This window comes from Orbicella faveolata, unplaced genomic scaffold, assembly GCF_042242905.1.
Source record: "Orbicella faveolata isolate gen_17 unplaced genomic scaffold, um_ofav_v1 contig_35, whole genome shotgun sequence".
NCBI classification, from domain to species: domain Eukaryota; kingdom Metazoa; phylum Cnidaria; class Anthozoa; order Scleractinia; family Merulinidae; genus Orbicella; species Orbicella faveolata.
In genome coordinates, this window is record NW_028301564.1 from 20,936,517 (window position 1) to 20,954,854 (window position 18,338).

The window sequence follows — 18,338 nt, forward strand, 5'->3', positions numbered from 1 at the left end:
TATATAGCGTACAGTGCATAAACATGCACAATTCTAAAAAGTTGCCACTGTCCTAACAAATTTCATTATATTGTTTCTTTTAGGTCCTGACTTTGAGAACAGTCCATGAACAACTGGTTCGCTTGCTGTCCACTTCAGAGAGACAGCAACTACGAACTTCAGAAGCCTTTGCTCCTTTCTCTGGACTAAATCCACTACATCACAACCCCTACACTGAACCTCAGTGGAGAGCAGCTGTGACGCAGTATGAGAGAGGAATGGCTCCAGCTGAACAGAAAATAGCTGGAAAACTTCGACAACAGCTCAGTGACTTGTCTGCAATGAAATCACATCAGGTAATAAATTAAAGCTTTTATCTACATATGAATGTAAATTATATTAGTACATGTAGTACCCTATTCCCAATAGGCAATCCTGGGTGTTCCACAAGTAAATTGTAACACTGAGGATGATTATATTCAGCAATAGAAAATAAAATTACATGCAGCTTCCCCTACCTGCCTTGAAAATTTGAAAATCCCTGAAAATCCACTCTGCTTCCAGTACATTGTAGGTCACTGTGCCCTCCAGCAAGCTCTCAAATTATATTGAAAATTCAATTTTTTGCCAAAACGAGTTGTGTCTGTTTTCTTTCTAGCTTTTGAGAGAATTTCAAAGATATAAAGAACTTGTCAAAAGGCCAAGCATACGCAAAGAGCTGGCTCCTGAAAGGTGAATAAGTTTTTGTTTGTTGTTGTACGGGTAAGTGTGAGCCTACATAAGGTCTGGGGGCCCATCAGACCACTACAGCTGTACTTACAGTACCACTCACAGGTAATGTAATCTGACAGGGAACACGTTGGCAAAAGGGTACATGTACATAACAGATACAGAACGGATATAGAACAAATATTGAACAGATAGAGACTGGGTACCAGAGTGCATACGACATGGCAATGGAACAAGTTTTGACAAGTGTTCCCTGTTACATAACTTCTGGGTGACACTTAACACCTGTATCTCTGGTATTTTCTTGGCACAAGGCAACTTGGAGTATTTCTTCTCGTCTCTGGATGGAATACAAACTGGTTCCTTGCCAGGTTGTCCCCCAGCATTTAATTCACTGGTCCCCAATATACCCTGGATGAAAGGAGGTACCAGGTTTGCAGTATTTGCGGATTACAATTATAGCAGCTAATAACCCTTGTTGGGATCTTCTTTTTTCTAATTACATGAAGTCCTAATTCATGCAAAATACCTTTGTGCTTAGCAGGCACCAATTCCTTAATATTCATTTCTTTTTAGGGAGACCTTGCTTGGTCAGTTGACAGTTTATGTAAAGAGTATCCGAGATGACTTCATTTCCAGGACTCAGAATTCCTATTCAGGTAATAAAGATGGAAGTGGCCCTCCTCAGGGACAGAACATGCCTGAGATTGTGAACAACATTGTTTGGGTCAGACAACTGGATTCTAAGGTATGTGTAGTTATAACCTTTTACTGCCTTTTTTCTGATATATTACTGGTTTCAGGTACATGTATACAGTATATGCTCTTTGTAATGAATTAACATTTAACAGTGTTACACATTTCAATCATGGACATGCAACTTGAAATCATAGGTAAAAGAAACTCTTAGAACTGCAGAGAGCCTCTTGGGAGACCTGGCAGGTTTCAAAGGGTTCAAGAGAGAAGCTTCAGAGCTGATTGAAGAGTTACGATCTTACTGTAAAGACCAGTTTGAGAGCTGGGTCAGTGAAATGATGACGGCTATTGATGATCCTAAACAGCCTCTCAGGTAAATCATCACTCTTTAAACAGACTTATTGTAAATGTTCTTCAAACAGTGTTACGCATAATTCAAGATCTACATCCATTAGTATTGTAATGTTTAATCAAATTCTCTATTGAATCTTTGATTCCATGTTTCGATTTTGGTTCAATTTTTTTGCATACCTTTCGCAGGGTGCCCTCAGTGAGTTATTACATGTACCGTATATTGTGAAATCAGAATCCAGAACTCTTTAAAATGTGCATTTTTGATTGACGAGCAAAGACGTTTGCAGTTCGTGTGCCATTTTGTGTTGCTTGGTAAAAATGAGAATTTCCAAATAAGGCAAACCATGTGCGACATGCTCATTTTCATTGTCGGTATTACATCCTCAAATTGAGGGTTTAGGGTTGTATGTTGTTTACATTGTGTATCTAATATTGTAAGAATAATCAAATTGAAATACAGGTAATCAAAATCAAAAGGCAAAAATCGAAATTGAATTGAATTGCAAGGAATCTGAATCGTTACACCCCTAACATCCATACATGTACATGTACGGTATGTACCTACAGTATGATTAGACGAATGTACATGTAATTATACAGGTCAGTAATGCACTTAGCTACATCTAACTGTGTAGATTGTACAATTTATTAGTTCTGCATTTTAAAAATTTTTCCTGAAGCCAATACAAGTTGCCCAGCCTCTCTGCCTCTGGGTCGACTTCTGTTGAATGCCTCAAATGCATCCAAAGACCACTGATTTCAGAAATTTCTCATGTTTCCTTGAAGCTTGCAGACCAGTGGCCGCTTGATGGATCTGGACCAAAGGGATGGCAAGTTAAGAGTCCACTATGGAGACAGGCTTGTAACACTCATGAGGGAAGTCAGACAGCTTTCAGCTCTGGGATTTGCTGTTCCTGCCAAGATACAGCAGACAGCAAGTACAGCAAGCAAATTCTACAGACATGGAATGATCTTGAAACAGGTGAAGTACAACATTGTTTTAATTTATGATTTCAATGGGTCCCCAATTATAAGTGTCCCCAATTAGAAGAGGCCCTCAGCCACAATATACATGTATGCATTCTTGACTGGCACTTAAATAAAGGAATTGATCCATACTGGTTTCCACTGTTTAACATAAATTGGTCAGATGTTTTAGAATGACTCAAAAACTCCCAAAAGACGACTCCTGGGAGTTAAAAACCAAATAAACATTTCCTGGGAGAGTATGCCCCTGGACCCCTTTAGAACCTTGTGCCTTTGGCCCTTGTTGTTTTGGAAATTGGGCGTGAAAATCCAATGGTTTCCTTAAAATTGTCAATCTCTGGAAAGTAGTGTACATAACTATGATTTTCAAGTTCTCAATGTCTCGCTTGCTTTTGCAGGTTGCACATTTCTACAACACAATTGACCAGCAGATGATTCCAAGTCAGCAGTCCATGATGTTAGACTCTGCACTTGGCTTTGAACGTCTAGTGAAGAACCCCAAGACTGGATCCAAAGAGAGTGGGGGAAAGACTCAGGTGACATGGGACAACCCTCTTGAACTGGAAGCCTACATTGACAAACTGCAGGCTGCAGCTGACAAGCTTACGTCAGAGAACAGGAGGTTACGCAAGTGCCACTATAACATCAGTGACAAAGTACGATACTTGTTAGATAACAGAGGCTAGTGCAGGTAGCCAGTGATTTTGCCACCTACAGTTGATTACCTGATGCTTACACTGTACATCTCTTACAGGCAAGGGATCCTGACCCTTGCTGCCTACTACTACTTCTATTCAACAATCAGATTTTTCCCTGTCGATTTCTATATGTATGATAGTTATGTGTAACTTGGGCTGCACCCTTTTTGACTACACAGATAGAAACCAAGAGGAATAATCTAATTATCTTATACGTAGTACATTGTATAAATCTACTAGTCATTCAAAACTTTATCTTCACAGACACTGAAAACGTAAAGAAGCTGCTGCCAATTTGTTAACAAGCACACACTGCTAGGCTATTCACTATCTACAACAAAATGGATTGTGAGTGGCATAGCCAATCAGAGAACGGCATTTGTGATAGAATGCCCTAGTAAATTTATACTAAAACAAAACATTTTGTAAGGACTGGTGAACGTGGAAAGAAGTCGACACATATGCTACCTTTAGTATACATGCAACACTTGATGTACATGATACATTTACATGTACGTTTGGGATGTTGATGTTGTCGATGGTGGTAAATTCACAGTGCATAATTACATGTATGTGTTCTTTTCCTCGTCACAGGTTGTGAACCTAATGAGTGTTGATCTGCTAAGACAGCAACCTCGTTGGAAAGAAGCTCTTGTGTCTCTGAGGGAGATGATGACTTCTCTTACTCAGCAGGTACATTCTTTTGTAAGTGGTTTTACTGGGTGATCAGCCACAAGGGCTCTGAAGACCGAAGCTGCAATAGTTGGTTTCCATAATGCCATTGCTATGCAATTCAAAGTAAATGTAACTTTACAACTTGGGTTTGTTTCTCAGCTACATTTTGTCAGTTTGCTGGTAGCAGTTTGTTTGCCAGTATTAGGGGTTTTCGGGATATGTGATATTCAGGTAAGAAATGAGACATGGGATATTTAGACAAATTGGGATGTAAAGTAGGAAAATCGTTAATTTTCGCAATTGGAATGAACGGAATACAGGATATTTAGGCCAAAAATTAACAAGATGTGGGATACTCAGACCCCCCCCGCCCCCCTCCGCCCCCCGTCCCCTAATGGAGCCTCATTAATGGGCATCAAACATTTGATCCATGCAACCCTTGGTGGCTGAATATTGGCTCATATAATTATAAGTCCATGCTTGGTCTGACTGTTTGGCAAGGTAAGGCAGTCAGGATGCCATCATGTGCTAAGCCTGTGCAGGACCTGTGCTAATGATAATAATCAAGTAAAGATATTGTTTCCCGACTTTGTAGTAGACACAACAAGAAATGAGGTACTGAAGCACAGTCAATGATTTTAGTTATCACAAGCTTTTGAAGCCGTCACAGGATCTTTCTTAAGTGAATATAGCAGAAATCTCTTTGCCAAGTGAGCTTGGATGGACCAAGTCATGTGCCAAAACATCCCCATGTAGGCTGGAAGTTCAAATCAACAGTCTCGATTGACCGTCAGGGACTAATATTATTAATGTTTAACGAGGGAACCCAACTCACCATGGCAGTTTTCAATGGGCAAGTGTGACTGTGGAGAACCAGAAACTATACAGTGTGTCAATCATTTACATGTACTAACAGACACCACCCACGAGGGGATACCAATGGCTATTTACTTGGGGGGTCACGGCCGTACACAGACCCTAGAGACATGTCATGTAACAGACCTCAGCAGACAAGTTTGCGCCTCTTGTACAATTACGGTGTTTTTGCACTTGTACTGAACATGTTCCCAAGACTGCTGTTATTTGATCATACATGAATGTTCTTTTTATCTAATGTGCATTAACTCCACCCTACATCTCTGTTAAAAGGGGTTTAAAGCCGACAACATGAAGACCTGGAAGATGCACTGGGACCGTCAGCTTTACAAGGCGTTGGAACATCAGTATCAGATGGGACTGGAAGCCCTCAATGAGAATCTGCCAGAGATTAAAGTTGAACTGGTCTTCAGGTACAGTAATATAAGATTTAATTACCTGCCGTCTAGAAACAACGAAGTTTGAAGTTCGTGCATACTCTATCGGAAATCGGTCTTTTTTTATTTTTATCGATGACAAAATGTAGTCAGCTTGAGCGTTTCCTAGTCTACTACAGTAGGAAAAATCTCAGCCAACCCAACTACAATGTAACCCAACATGCTTAGGTCACATTGTTTCATTCGGTTATGTTTCGAATAAAACAAGGCCGAAAAGAACTTGCACAGTTCTAAGAAAGACGTAGCAGTGCGTGAAGAGAAGGAAATGATTTGAGCTAAAGGAAATTGTCTTCTTATGTTTCTATAGGCAGCAGAAGCTGCAGTTCCGTCCTCCATTGGAAGAGATCCGCGCCAAGTACTACAGAGAAATGAGAAAGTTTATTTCCATTCCAAATCATTTTCGTGGAGTTGGTGAAGACAACAGCATCTACCCAATCATGATCGATCAAAATTCCGCAGGATTTACAACAGTGTACAAGAAAGCGGAGGATCTCTTCAAACGCCTTGTGGAAGTACAGGGTCAGTTTAAGGACTGGGTGGTGTTGGGGACGGTGGATCTGGAGAAAGTTATCGAGACTCACTTGCAAGCTGTCCCAGACTGGGAGAGAAACTTCAAAGCATTGAAGGCTAAAGGAAGGGAAGCTGAAAAATTACCTCTGTAGGTCGAATTTCTTTTGATTATGATTGCGCAACTACTGACAAATTGCAATATCATTGTTTCGTTGGGTTATTTGGCTTATTGTTCTATAAGTAACAGAGTTTGTGTTTACAGCAAGGGCTGTTTAGTCGTAGATTATTGATTGCTGATTGGTACTTTTTTAAGCCTCAAGAATGTCAGGTAGAATTCTTTCCTTCATGGTTCTTCTGTTTAAAAAGAAAATTTGAAACCTGTCTGTAAGAGGGCTATTTTTTTCTTTCACTATTGTTGGATTTTACCCACTCAATCAACTTAATAGACAACAAAACGTAAGCCCCGTCCGCAGTACGCACTACGCCGGGGAAATTTGAAAACGGAACAGTCACAAGTCATTTTGAATTTATATGTGAGGAAGACTCGGTCAGGGAAATCACATGGCTATCTTAACGACATCGTTTTCCAAAAAGCTTCGTTATATTAAATATAAACGCAAAGCCGGCGTGGACTGGAACTAGCTTGCAACTGAGGCTAATACAGAGAGTCTTTTCAAATGCAAATGGTATTGATCTCTGCTTAATGATATGTTCCAGTCCAATACCGAGAATGCGAAAATGGCCTATTTCTTTTGTCACAAAAATAATTAATTACAAAATATGCGCAGTAATTTTTGCTGATTTTATTATTTTTTCTGACAGTAACATCAAGGTTGACTGCATCAGTGTTTCAACTTCGCCTGTGAAGTCAACAATTGATGATCATATTCAGCAGTTGTTTGATGCTCTGTTGACCTCCTTGCGACGCTCCATTACAAATGAAGTGCAGACTATTGACACCTTCCTGACGTCTGCCTCCGACGCTCTCTCCACCAGGCCACAGAGCGTGGAAGAGATAGGAGAGGCAAATGCTAAGCATGCCGAGCTTGCAACAGAGAAATTACAGGCATGTGATTGTGTCTAGCTATGTGAAAAACTCCTTACTTAACCTCATAACAGTTACCTGTTAAGCATGACACAGCTGGCTTGCAGTCAGACAATCCTGAGTCAGACATAGCGTAAAATTGTAAAAGTAAACTGATCATTCCCATGTGAAACCATAAATGTCTCTTTTCTACACTTGTTTTACTTGTGTATGTAATGCAACTAAACATATACAGTTAATATGATTGGGTAAGAGTTATTGTCAGCTCTAATATGACAAAACTAGTTATTCACCATCTGAGCTCATTTGCTGTAGTCGTATCTTATATTAAGCTTTCCTCGAAGTGAAGAGCATCGATTCCGTTTGTTAGAAGCTTTCCTTTCCAACTGTTTCAAGGTATGCTGTGCCTTTTGCCTGAGGAAAAAAAAACTGTTTATAACCCATGTTGCTATTTACAGGTTCACCCACTGTTTGACAAAGCTGAGTCTAAGAACAAGCTGTTGCGTTCAGTTGCTGGTGGAGGCGTTGAACAGATCGGTCAGCTGCAGGCGAGATGGGACAAGTTTGAAATGATGATGGAGAGTCATGAACTGATGGTTAAAGAACAGGTGGGTAAAGCCCCGGGCCAAACAAGATTGAATCTTAATCTGAATGGCATGAGGTGTTCACACGCTGTAGTTCTTGGTTTGGGTACCTCTATTCTTAACGGACAATTTGTCGTCGGTAAAAGCCTAACAAGTTGTTTCTGCGTCACAAGAGCACATTGTTCTACCCCAGTTTGAGTGAATCATTAGGTCTGCAGTCTTACAGTCCATGTGCAAAATGTTTGAGTAAGAATAGATTATGATCTATGCCATAGATGTGGTAGAATTTCAGTGCATTGGTCGATGCATACAATTTGTAGTTACAAGGCCAGTAGAATAGTCGTTGGTCTGTTCCAGGAAAGAGGTTGGCGGTCTGTAAGTTGTAAATCTAGGAAATAATGTTTTACAGCAAAGAAAGTCATGACTGTTTTATTCACAGGGTTGATTGTGTAGATCTGCAGTAGTATTTTTAGGGGCCATTCGATATTGTTGCTAATAAACGTGCGTCAATGCTTTTGACAGGTTGAAGTGATGAAGAGCAATGTAGAATCAAGAGTACAGGCCTTCCAACAGGAACTTGATAAATTTAGTGCTCGATGGCACCAGCTGAAGCCTCGTGACATAGATGAGTACAACGATAAACAGTCGTGCCTCGCAGCAGTCAATTCCATCAATGAAAGGAGAGCAGAGTTTGCTGAGCTGGAGGAAAATATGAAGAAGCTTATGTAAGAAAGCTGGCTGACGGTCTCTACCAGACCTTAGACCGACAGCCGACTCTTCGTAGTTGCATTAGCTGTTATTAAGTATTTTATTTTTTAACTCTCCCACATCGGTTGAGAGCCTGGAGTTGCCATCCTCATTGACTAAAAAAGTCACCGCTGTTGATTACAATCACTCCTTAAGTTTGCGTAGTTGATATACGCCTTAGCCTATCATCATTGCAGGCAGCCGAGCATTAGAGCCAAGTTCTACATCAGATTTCGCGTAAAGTTAAAATTTAAACTTCAACTTTAACGGAGCTCAGTCACGATACTTTGAGTTATTTTGGCCACGTACAAAATTACTTTAAATTGAAGGAAACTTGAAAATAGTAGCTTATTAAAATAGAAAAAAACCAAAGAGATAATAATAAAACATAAAGGAACAAGGATGGTTTAAGATGGAGCAGATCAACACAGATTGCAAATGATGAACTTGAAAAATTTAGCCTTCACTTTTCAAGATTGCGCTAACTGTGATGTAGCTCCTAATATAAATGAATCCTGAAGCCACTGGAACACCCATCCTTAATAATGCTATATTAATTATCCATGTGTTAGTCTCAAGCGGTATTTTTCCTAAAACGTTATAACCATGTAGCCTGAGAAGTTCACCAAACAAGTTTCCTTTTTCCCATCAGCTTTGAATGCCAACATTTTGGTGTTGCCGAACCACAGTTCACATCAGCTGAAGAACTTAAAGCGGACATCTCTAATCATGAAATAATGTGGGGACTGTACGAAGAGTTTAGCAATGGACTGGATGAGCTGGCGAAGGAGGACTGGATATCATTCAGGTATATTGTGTCGCTAGGAATCTTAAGTTATGTTCCTCAATGAAATCAAGGCCAGCCGTGTCGCCAAGCCTCTCTGTTTTTTTGTTTTTTCTTCCTTCATGCAGGAATGGGTGATAGGCCATATTCGTATTCTCGTAATTGGACTGGAACTAGCTTGGAATGGAGGCTCTTGCGGGGAAATATCATTAAAAAGAGATCAAAGTCATTTGCATTTGAAAAGAATCCGCGCATTAGTCTCAGTGACCAACTAGCTCAAGTACAATAATGAGAATAAGAATATGGTTAATTGTGTAAATCAATTTTGTACAGTGTGTTTCCTTGTGCAAAAGCTTCAACCTACATGACGAGGTTGCTACTTTCTGCCGGTTCTCTATCACTTGAACTATAAATTTGCTCAGAGTTAAAACTTCACCAAAGAATTAGAAAGAAATGTGGTATGTATGCCATGCCACTGAACTTGAAGTGTCGCAGATTTTACGTATTGAACGATTTTCTTTGCCCCATGAACAATTTTTTAAATCAATCACGTCGGATCAGAGTTCAGGCTACTGTATTAATAGCATTTCTAATCATTGTTGCTTTACTTCATCGCAGAGGCCATCTCTATCGCTTTGATGACTTCTTGACAGCCTGGTCAGAGAAACTCAGAGCAAAGGAGCCAACCAGCATGACCGTGAGACTACAGAAAGACGTGGATAAGTACAAGGTAAAATCAGTCTCCATTTATACGATGCTTCACCTCATAACGTCAGTTACAGGACTTTCGTCTGATACGTGCCTGTTTCAGATGATTTGCAACGGCAAGAGAACATTATCCGAAGATTTCCCAACTATTTCCGAAGATTTCCTTCTTCTTTGCGAAGATTTTCCAATATTATCCAAAGGTGATTTGATCGCTTCTCGGTGAATATTTCCGAAGATTAACAATTATTCACAAACCATGCTGAAGACTTCTAAGACGATCCGAGATTGCCTCGACCACATCCTAAATGCATTGTGTTTGAACGTCAAACCTCTGATTCTTTTTGCCGACTCGTTTGGAAAAATGCAGGCAAAAAAACAAAATGAAGTACGACCCGTGAAATTCTGCCTAATATGCTATGTACAACTTACCAGCGTTTTCATTGGCTGTACTCGTCAAGGCCTGTTATAGGATAAGACTTGTGTCATATACTTCGTATTCGTAGAATTAAGTTGTTGTTTTTCTTCCCTGCTGTTTTAGAACATTGTTCCGCTTTTGAAGTATGTTCGTGGGGAAGCGTTGTCTCCAGACCACTGGCTGGAACTCTTCAGGCTTCTGAAGATGCCCCGAGGCACCATCCTGGAGAAACTGACGTTTGGAGATGTGATGGAGAGTGCTGATCAGATCATTGCACATGCGGATGCGCTGAAGGTTAGGCTAACCCAGTCCAAAATCTAAGGAATAACTTGATCCCCTAATAAGCCTCAGAACCTGTAGTACTGTACCAACTAGGAGATTTTTTATGCAAATAAAAAGCAGCAAAATCCAGAGTAACATCTAAAAACTTTTCTAGTTTCATATATCTTACACCACAACCTGAAAGAAATAACACCGTCTAGTTTTCTTTCATTTCCGTGAGCTCATCTTTGAAAACTGAACCAAATTCATGTCCATTTGTTTTCTTCAGTTTTCAAATTAGTAACAGGAAAGCAAGGTTCTTTTACAGGACTTAGTCTTTCTTTGGAATTGGAGGGGCCGTTTGATCAGTTCACGTAATAATTTAGACGATGTTTTAAACTGAGTAAAAGTTCAAATTTACTCCAGTGTAACAAATGAACACATGTGGCAGATTGTAATCGGCAAATACAGAATTCTAAGTCCACCAAAGGTGTTAGATCATAAAAATGGAAAACCAATATCAGAATCACTGAGAATCGTCATGTACATGCTAGCTGTTTCCGAAATCTTTTCACAGGAGCTAAACAGTCGAGCTCAAGGCGAAGTGTCAATCAGGGAGGCTCTCAGAGAGTTAGAGCTGTGGGGCGCAGGTGCTGTGTTCTCTCTGACGTCATACGTGGATTCACATAACAAAGAGTTATCCATCATCAAGGACTGGAAAGATCTTGTCAATCAGGTACAGAAAAACAAACCTACATATTTTGCACTGTCACTATGCATAGTTTTACTTTAACTAATTGCCTTTTTATTGATGTTTTAGTGAAACGACATACGTGTACCTTTGCTCACTGAAATTTTTGAATAATCACTGTTTCACATACATGCATAACTGTTGATTTGTCGTTTTAGTAGTGCTCATCGAAGGAAGCACTTGTTTTGTCCTTAGTTAATTTTGATCATAAGGAAGAGTTTTTCTTACAATAGGTACGGTAGATGACATTTTGTCTTGTTCCTTCTCCAGGTGGGCGATAACCAATGCCTGTTGCAGTCATTGAAGGATTCCCCGTACTATAAAGGGTTTGAAGACAAGGCATCCCTATGGGAGACTCGTTTGGCTGATCTAGATGAGTACCTTCACAACCTGAACCAAATCCAGAGAAAGTGGGTCTATCTGGAGCCCATCTTTGGTCGAGGGGCTCTGCCCAGGGAGCAAGGAAGGTTCAAAAGAGTGGATGATGATTTCAGGTTTGTTTCTGTTTTGTGGAACGTTGAAGTGGTTCGTGTATATAGATTCATTTAAGGTGCGGGGAGGCGGCGTGGCCGAGTGGTGTAGGGCGCTGGAGGTGAAATCTTGAAGTGCCTGGTTCAAATTCTCCACCCTACCGCTATCTGGATTTGTTCTCGGTAGTCCCGAGTTCAACTCCTCGACCGCGTTCTGTAAATAGCCAACTGGTCAGCCTCCCACCAGTTGGGATTCTAAATAATTTATGTTCTAAAGGGTCTTGATAGTAGCAGACAAGTCAAGAATTTTAAGAAAGCGACAAAACGTTTGAGTTTGTAAAACTTGTTTCGACAGAAACTTCTGTCATCCTCGGTTAATCCAAGTGCAAAGCGATGGAAGCTGAATTTATAATGAGCAGAAAATGCTAATTGTGATAAGTAGTAACAACAGAATGAAGCAAAGCGTGAAAGTGTGAGAATTAAAGAGATAATTTTAGATTAACATGGTGTAATTGTTGAAATATTTTTTTATTTATTTACAGTGTCCAAAATTATTTAGCACAACTGTGATAAATACATTTGACACTCAAATAAAGTTATCTATTTTTCATTTATTATTTATTATTTCGTAATACAAAACTACCTCCAAATGGGATAGAATCTAAATGAGATCCAAAGTGTATTGTTTGCTTTACAGGGCCATCATGCAGGACGTTACCAATGACAACAGAGTATTGTCACTTGTTGCTCAGTCAGGCATCAGGAATACTCTAGTGACTCTTCTGGATCAGCTGCAGAGATGTCAGAAATCTCTTAACGAGTTCTTGGAGGTAGGTGTTCTGACCGTGCTACATGCTCCTCTTTGCTTGTTGATTAGCCTGCAATAAAGATAATCAGTGGAAAAGGTACCAGCCTTGTCAAATCCTCTTATAGGTTGTCAAAAGTTTCAGATGGTATGCAAGTCTGAAACTTCTTTTTGCGTTAACTTGGTTGTTTTATGTTGTGTAGAAACAAATAATATGGAACGCCTCTCCACATTTTGGCTCATTAATCATCAAAGGAAGAAAGTGTTTCTACCAAACGTGAGGAAAATTAAAAAGAAACTGTTGTTTTTGTCTGGCATTTCAACAACCTGAGCAGAAGTCACCTTCAAAATCTAAGAGATACCCTGAAAGAAAAACAGAAAAGGTCGAGACACTATTTATCTCCCTTGTTTAATGTTTCTGCCAACAATGGTGTGGCCCTTGCTAAAACGTTTTCAGTGTAGTTCTTCATTTTTCAAAAATTAATTAATTCATAAACTCGTTCTAGTTTAAAACAAAGGATTCAATTGAACTGGAATTATTATCAAGGAGTGACATAGATTTAAAGAGCGTTCAAAACATACTACTGAAAATTATCAACTTAACAGGAAAAGCGCGCCCTTTTCCCGCGGTTCTACTTTATCGGTGACGATGACTTGCTGGAAATCCTTGGCCAAGCCACCAATCCACTGGTGATCCAGTCACACTTGAAGAAACTCTTTGCTGGAATTCATAACGTTGCTTTTGATGAAGGATGTAAGACCATCGTGGCTATGAAGTCTCTGGACGGAGAAGTGGTTCCTCTTAAGAGGCCGGTGACTATTACACCTGAGGTGGAGGTTAGTGTTACTGCTGTAGTTGTGTGACAGTAATGCAAACGAAGCTCGATGACTTTCGTGCTTTGTCCTCGAACTTACGGAAGGCTGTGAATAAGTACAAAATGAGAGTTCGACGAAATTCGATTCGGAAATTCGAGGTAGCCGCTTCTTCAAACTTTCGCGGAGTTTCGCAGGAGCGAAAATTAAATCACGAAATTTCGTGGCATTTTCGCGGTCTCGAGCGAAATTTTGAGCCAAAGAGGGTTCCAAGACATAAACAACCATGTGACAGTCCTTACATGCGATCAGAAGGCGGACAAAAACTGTTTTTTTTTACATACACTTCTTTCAAGTGGATGGTTTTGTCGTCCAATCTTTCTCACTAAACAGCTGCTGACCTTTCTAGAGATTTGTGCTCAAATCTCGTGCTCTTTCTTCCATTTAATCAATTTTTTTCAACTTTTTTCCCCAAAAACGGAGTTGTAAATACAGTCGAACCTCCCTGACCCTCTTATAGGCCATATTCGTATTCTCGGTATTAGACTGGAACTAGCTTGCAATGGAGGCTCATGCGGAGAATATCATTAAGCAGAGATCAATACCATTTGCATTTGAAAAGACTCTCTGCATCAGCCTCAGTTGCAAGCTAGTTCCAGTCCAATACCGAGAATACGAATATGGCCTATTAGACTCCTTCAAGAAATGAACATGCTCTTTAGTTTGCACGTGACAGCTCATTGCACTTTTCACTGTACATTTGACAGGTCTGGCTCGGTGATCTTGCCAATGAAATGAAAGACACCCTGAAACAACTGCTGGTTGATTGTCTGAATGCGAGTAAGAAAGGAGGATCTGGAGGCGGAGTGGATCCCTCCAAGTTTCCTTCACAGGTAGTCATTTCAATTTGATTCACTTTTATTGTAGTTGGTAAGCCTTCCACGCCTGTTACTAACAGAAATGTTGCACGAAGTTGTCTTTTTTCACCAGTTTGCTTGGCCTGAAAGTTGCACTCTAAATTAATATAAAAACCGTGTTGAAGACCTGTTTGTCTACGTGCTTATAGAAATCCAATTTCGCGATCCTCTCTATTGTGTTAAGTAGAATTTTTCATTACCAGATGGTTTCCTATGACTTGTTCAATACCGACTAGAAAATGAAATCGTCATGTTTTGAGCTACTTAGACTTGCGTACTAGTAACGTTAAATAAAGTGAGTTTTGGTAATCGCCGGTGAAGTTATAAAGCGGTTGAGCTGATAAACAGTGTTTTTGACTGAAAAAGTAGATTACCCATCGTAACAAATTCTGAAAACTGACGTTTCCAGCTTTGGACCTGCACCAAAAGGGCTAAACCAGCTCGACATGTCAGCTTTAGAAATCTGCCAATGTGATTAATTTACCTCAGGAGACTATGATCATAGTCTTTTGTTTATCACTATCAAGAAAAGGTGATTGTATTGAGGTAAGTTAAGTTCGCTACGTTTACTTGCACGTCGACGCAGCACAACCGTTTCGTCAGAAGTTTCGATTTTACCTCTTAGTAAGCTTATACCGGACTTGCACTTTCTCTATTTATAAGTTTCTACTACATCGTCTAAGGCGTAATGTGCTAAATTGCTAATGCGGGATTTTTAGGCATTTTATAACGAATTATCATTATTTACTGTTCTCTGTATAGATCCTTTGCCTTGCCGAACAAATCCAATTTACAGACCGCTGCGAGGCTGCCATCAAAAGCAACACTCTCCAAGAATTCCAGATCGAGATGGAATCCCAGCTTGAATCGTACACGAACACAGAGATCAGTGGAGGAGGTTCATCTGACTCTGAATCGCATGTCCTAGAGCTCAAGCTGAAAGCACTGATCCTGGACACAATTCATTCCATTGATGTGGTACAGCAGTTGATCAAACACGACATCAAGTCTCTTGATGAGTGGATGTGGCAGAAACAACTCCGATATTACATGCAGAAACGTAATTCGTGTGATTTATTCTGTTACTTCTCGTACACTATACTGCGTAGACTTACACGCTAGACAAAACTACAACGGCATACTGCAGTGGCTATGTTATATAAACAATGGCCTCCATTTGGCGCGGAAATAGGCTCGGATAATTGTCCTTGGACATTATCTGTTCCGAGAAGCGAACAGTTTTCCGAGAGCCTAGCTCAAGGAAAAACTGTGAGCTTTGAGGAACAGATTATGTCCAAGGACAAATATCCGAGCATATTTTCGCGCAAAATGGAGGCTATTGTGTTTATTAGCCTACAAATGTTTTTCGCAACAGGCGCGGTTTTGAAAATTGGGGAATTTGTAAACAATAGCCTCCATTTGGCGCGAAAATAAGCTCGGAGATTTGTCCGTGGACATTATCTGTTCCGAGAAGCGAACAGTTTTCCTAGAGCGTAGGTCAAGTAAAACTGTGAGCTTTGAGGAACAGATTATGTCCAAGGACAAATATCCGAGCCTATTTTCGCGCCAAATGGAGGCTATTGCGTTTACCCTTCAAATCTTTTTCGCAACACGCACAATTTTGCAAAGTGGGGAATATTCTCTGATATTCCCCAGTTTTAGCTGGCGAATATTCGGTCACGTGACGTGTTTAGACCAATTGCGCGCGAGCGAAAATATTTGATGGGTTGTAGCACTCGCATATTCCCCAATTCGAGCTGGGGAATATTCAGTCACGTGACGCGTTTAGACCAATCGCGCGCGAGCGAAAATATTTGATGGATTTTTTTTTCAAAACAATTATTCCACTTCCTTACACCATGCAAATTTCAATATTCTAATTGCTGTTTGTAAACTCAAGTGAATAAACACACAAGAAAATAGCAACAAACGGTTACAAAATACGCTCACATGGTACAATAAGATAAGCATAGAGTAAAATAGATGGGCGATGCATTTCCTTTGTTCTAGTGGTCTTTAAAGTGAGTCAGAGTTTGAGGTTTGTTCTGTTCTTACCGTGCCATGTAGATTCTTTGCCATGGTGCATTTGTTAATGATGTCTGTTTTGTGTTTGGAGACATCTGGTATTGTTTAAGTGTACATTTCTATATATTTCGTTCATTTCCATTTAGATTTCGTATGGCGAGTTACACTGTCATGTATTTCAAAGGAGAACTACAAATACTTGTTTTCTTTTACAGAAATTTGTTTGATCCGAATGTGTGATGCGGAATTCCACTACACGTACGAATACCAAGGCAATGCTGCTAAACTGGTGCACACTCCTCTCACGGACAAATGCTACCTAACTTTGACCCAGGGCATGCACATGGGTCTTGGTGGAAACCCGTACGGGCCTGCTGGCACAGGAAAGACAGAATCAGTCAAAGCACTCGGCGGCTTGTTTGGCAGACAAGTTCTTGTGTTCAACTGTGATGAGGTGAGGATGAAAACATATGTCACAAGTGATGTTAAAGTCGATTTGGAGTACAAAAGTGTCAAGAGTCACATTCGTGACTTTGCTCTCTCATTTCTTACAACAATCACCTCCGTTTTCGAGTTTAATTTATGAACAAACATCTCGAACATCTTAGAGACATTTTGGAGACAAAGCTTTTTAAAAAGCTTCTGATTAGACACTGAAACCAGAGGTGTAAATTAAGGTAATAGCCGTCATTTGAATTGAAGAGTTGATATGTAACATGTTAATCCCTCCATGATAACTGTCTTAGTCTGTCCGTTTGTTTGCCTTTTTTGAACAGAAGGATTATGATGTCTTGATTAATGAGTAACATTTGAAAACAACTAACGGAAAAAGTAGGCACAAACTGAAAGCGTTGCTTGATCGCTAGTTGCTCTATTCAGAGATGAGGTTCACAGTTACCATCACTATACACCTAACTGGGCAACTATTTGGCTAAACAATGCTCAGATCTTTTTCTTGCAAAAATACTACTCCGGAAAGTCTGTAGATGGCAACTCTTCTAGTCGATGATCTTTCTTGTTGTTTTTGTTGTTGTTGCTGCTGTTGTTGATGTTGTTGTTTTTGTTGTTGTTAATCATGAGCTGGTATTTTCAGGGTATTGATGTCAAGTCCATGGGTCGCATCTTCATTGGTCTGGTGAAGTGTGGGGCGTGGGGTTGTTTTGATGAGTTCAATCGTTTGGAGGAAGCTGTACTGTCTGCCGTGTCCATGCAGATACAGACCATACAGGCTGCACTCAAGAGCAAGCTGCCTTCAACTGAGCTGCTTGGAAGACAGGTACACATTCATTTTATACAGATTGGATTTGCGTGAAACTAAGAGGTTTAACACGGCAGAAAAAACGTACATTGGCTCCGTTTGGAGCTAATATCTGCTACAACCCTGGACAAAACGGTTGGGACAGTTTTATCAATGTTTTATCTGCCCGCGATATTACGTTGTAATCACTCTCTCACTCATCCTCTTCGCTCCTGTGAGTGGAGCATAAGGCTACACTACGATGTAATCATACCACAGCAAAGTCACCCCCTACCCTACCGCATCCAATGTTGTTTTGGTCTGAAAATCAACAGATGCAATTCTTTGTTATTCAAAAAAAAAAAACTGAAAAACGATAAGGGGGATAATTCCCATCCATTTTAAGACGTTTTGGAACTTAGTCTTGCTGTGAGGGGAGAATTTGCCGATATTCATAACCATAAAAAAGCCAACAGTTAGCAGTTAAGTGAAAGTCCAATAACCATGGTAACCACCTGTCTATCATGTATTATCGTGTAACGCCTTGTAGTGAGAACTACCTGAAGTTGTAAGTAGTCAATATCAACGAGCAGAATGGCTGACTGCTTATGATGGAATAGCCTAGAACAACAATGAGCTCATTGGCAGCCAATAGGGGTTTAGGATTACCAAACGAAATATTAGATCATTTGTTTAGAGCCTAGCATATATACAGGTGTTTTATAAATTGTTCTTCGGTTACGGCCCCGGTGGTGGGACGCCGGATACCACTATCCCGTATTGATTACGTTCTGTGTACGTTACTGGATTAAACTCTACTGTTGGACCCAAGTAA

The 18,338-nt window shown here is 40.1% G+C and overlaps 1 protein-coding gene across 1 annotated transcript in view; it reads left to right on the plus strand.

Annotated features, from left to right (window-relative positions):
- Nucleotides 1-18,338, plus strand: part of LOC110064063 (cytoplasmic dynein 2 heavy chain 1-like) — a 57,542-nt gene that overhangs the window by 3,068 nt on the left and 36,136 nt on the right. Inside the window, exons 3-25 of the mRNA XM_089273201.1 lie at nt 84-335; nt 638-711; nt 1,285-1,456; nt 1,602-1,777; nt 2,545-2,740; nt 3,144-3,401; nt 4,038-4,136; nt 5,268-5,407; nt 5,739-6,089; nt 6,764-7,007; nt 7,445-7,594; nt 8,093-8,295; nt 8,970-9,125; nt 9,720-9,831; nt 10,348-10,518; nt 11,063-11,221; nt 11,507-11,730; nt 12,404-12,536; nt 13,118-13,348; nt 14,092-14,217; nt 15,004-15,301; nt 16,482-16,720; nt 17,360-17,542. Coding sequence (XP_089129327.1) covers nt 84-335; nt 638-711; nt 1,285-1,456; nt 1,602-1,777; nt 2,545-2,740; nt 3,144-3,401; nt 4,038-4,136; nt 5,268-5,407; nt 5,739-6,089; nt 6,764-7,007; nt 7,445-7,594; nt 8,093-8,295; nt 8,970-9,125; nt 9,720-9,831; nt 10,348-10,518; nt 11,063-11,221; nt 11,507-11,730; nt 12,404-12,536; nt 13,118-13,348; nt 14,092-14,217; nt 15,004-15,301; nt 16,482-16,720; nt 17,360-17,542 — 4,347 coding nt within the window. The remainder of the gene's footprint in view (nt 1-83; nt 336-637; nt 712-1,284; nt 1,457-1,601; nt 1,778-2,544; nt 2,741-3,143; nt 3,402-4,037; nt 4,137-5,267; nt 5,408-5,738; nt 6,090-6,763; nt 7,008-7,444; nt 7,595-8,092; nt 8,296-8,969; nt 9,126-9,719; nt 9,832-10,347; nt 10,519-11,062; nt 11,222-11,506; nt 11,731-12,403; nt 12,537-13,117; nt 13,349-14,091; nt 14,218-15,003; nt 15,302-16,481; nt 16,721-17,359; nt 17,543-18,338) is intronic.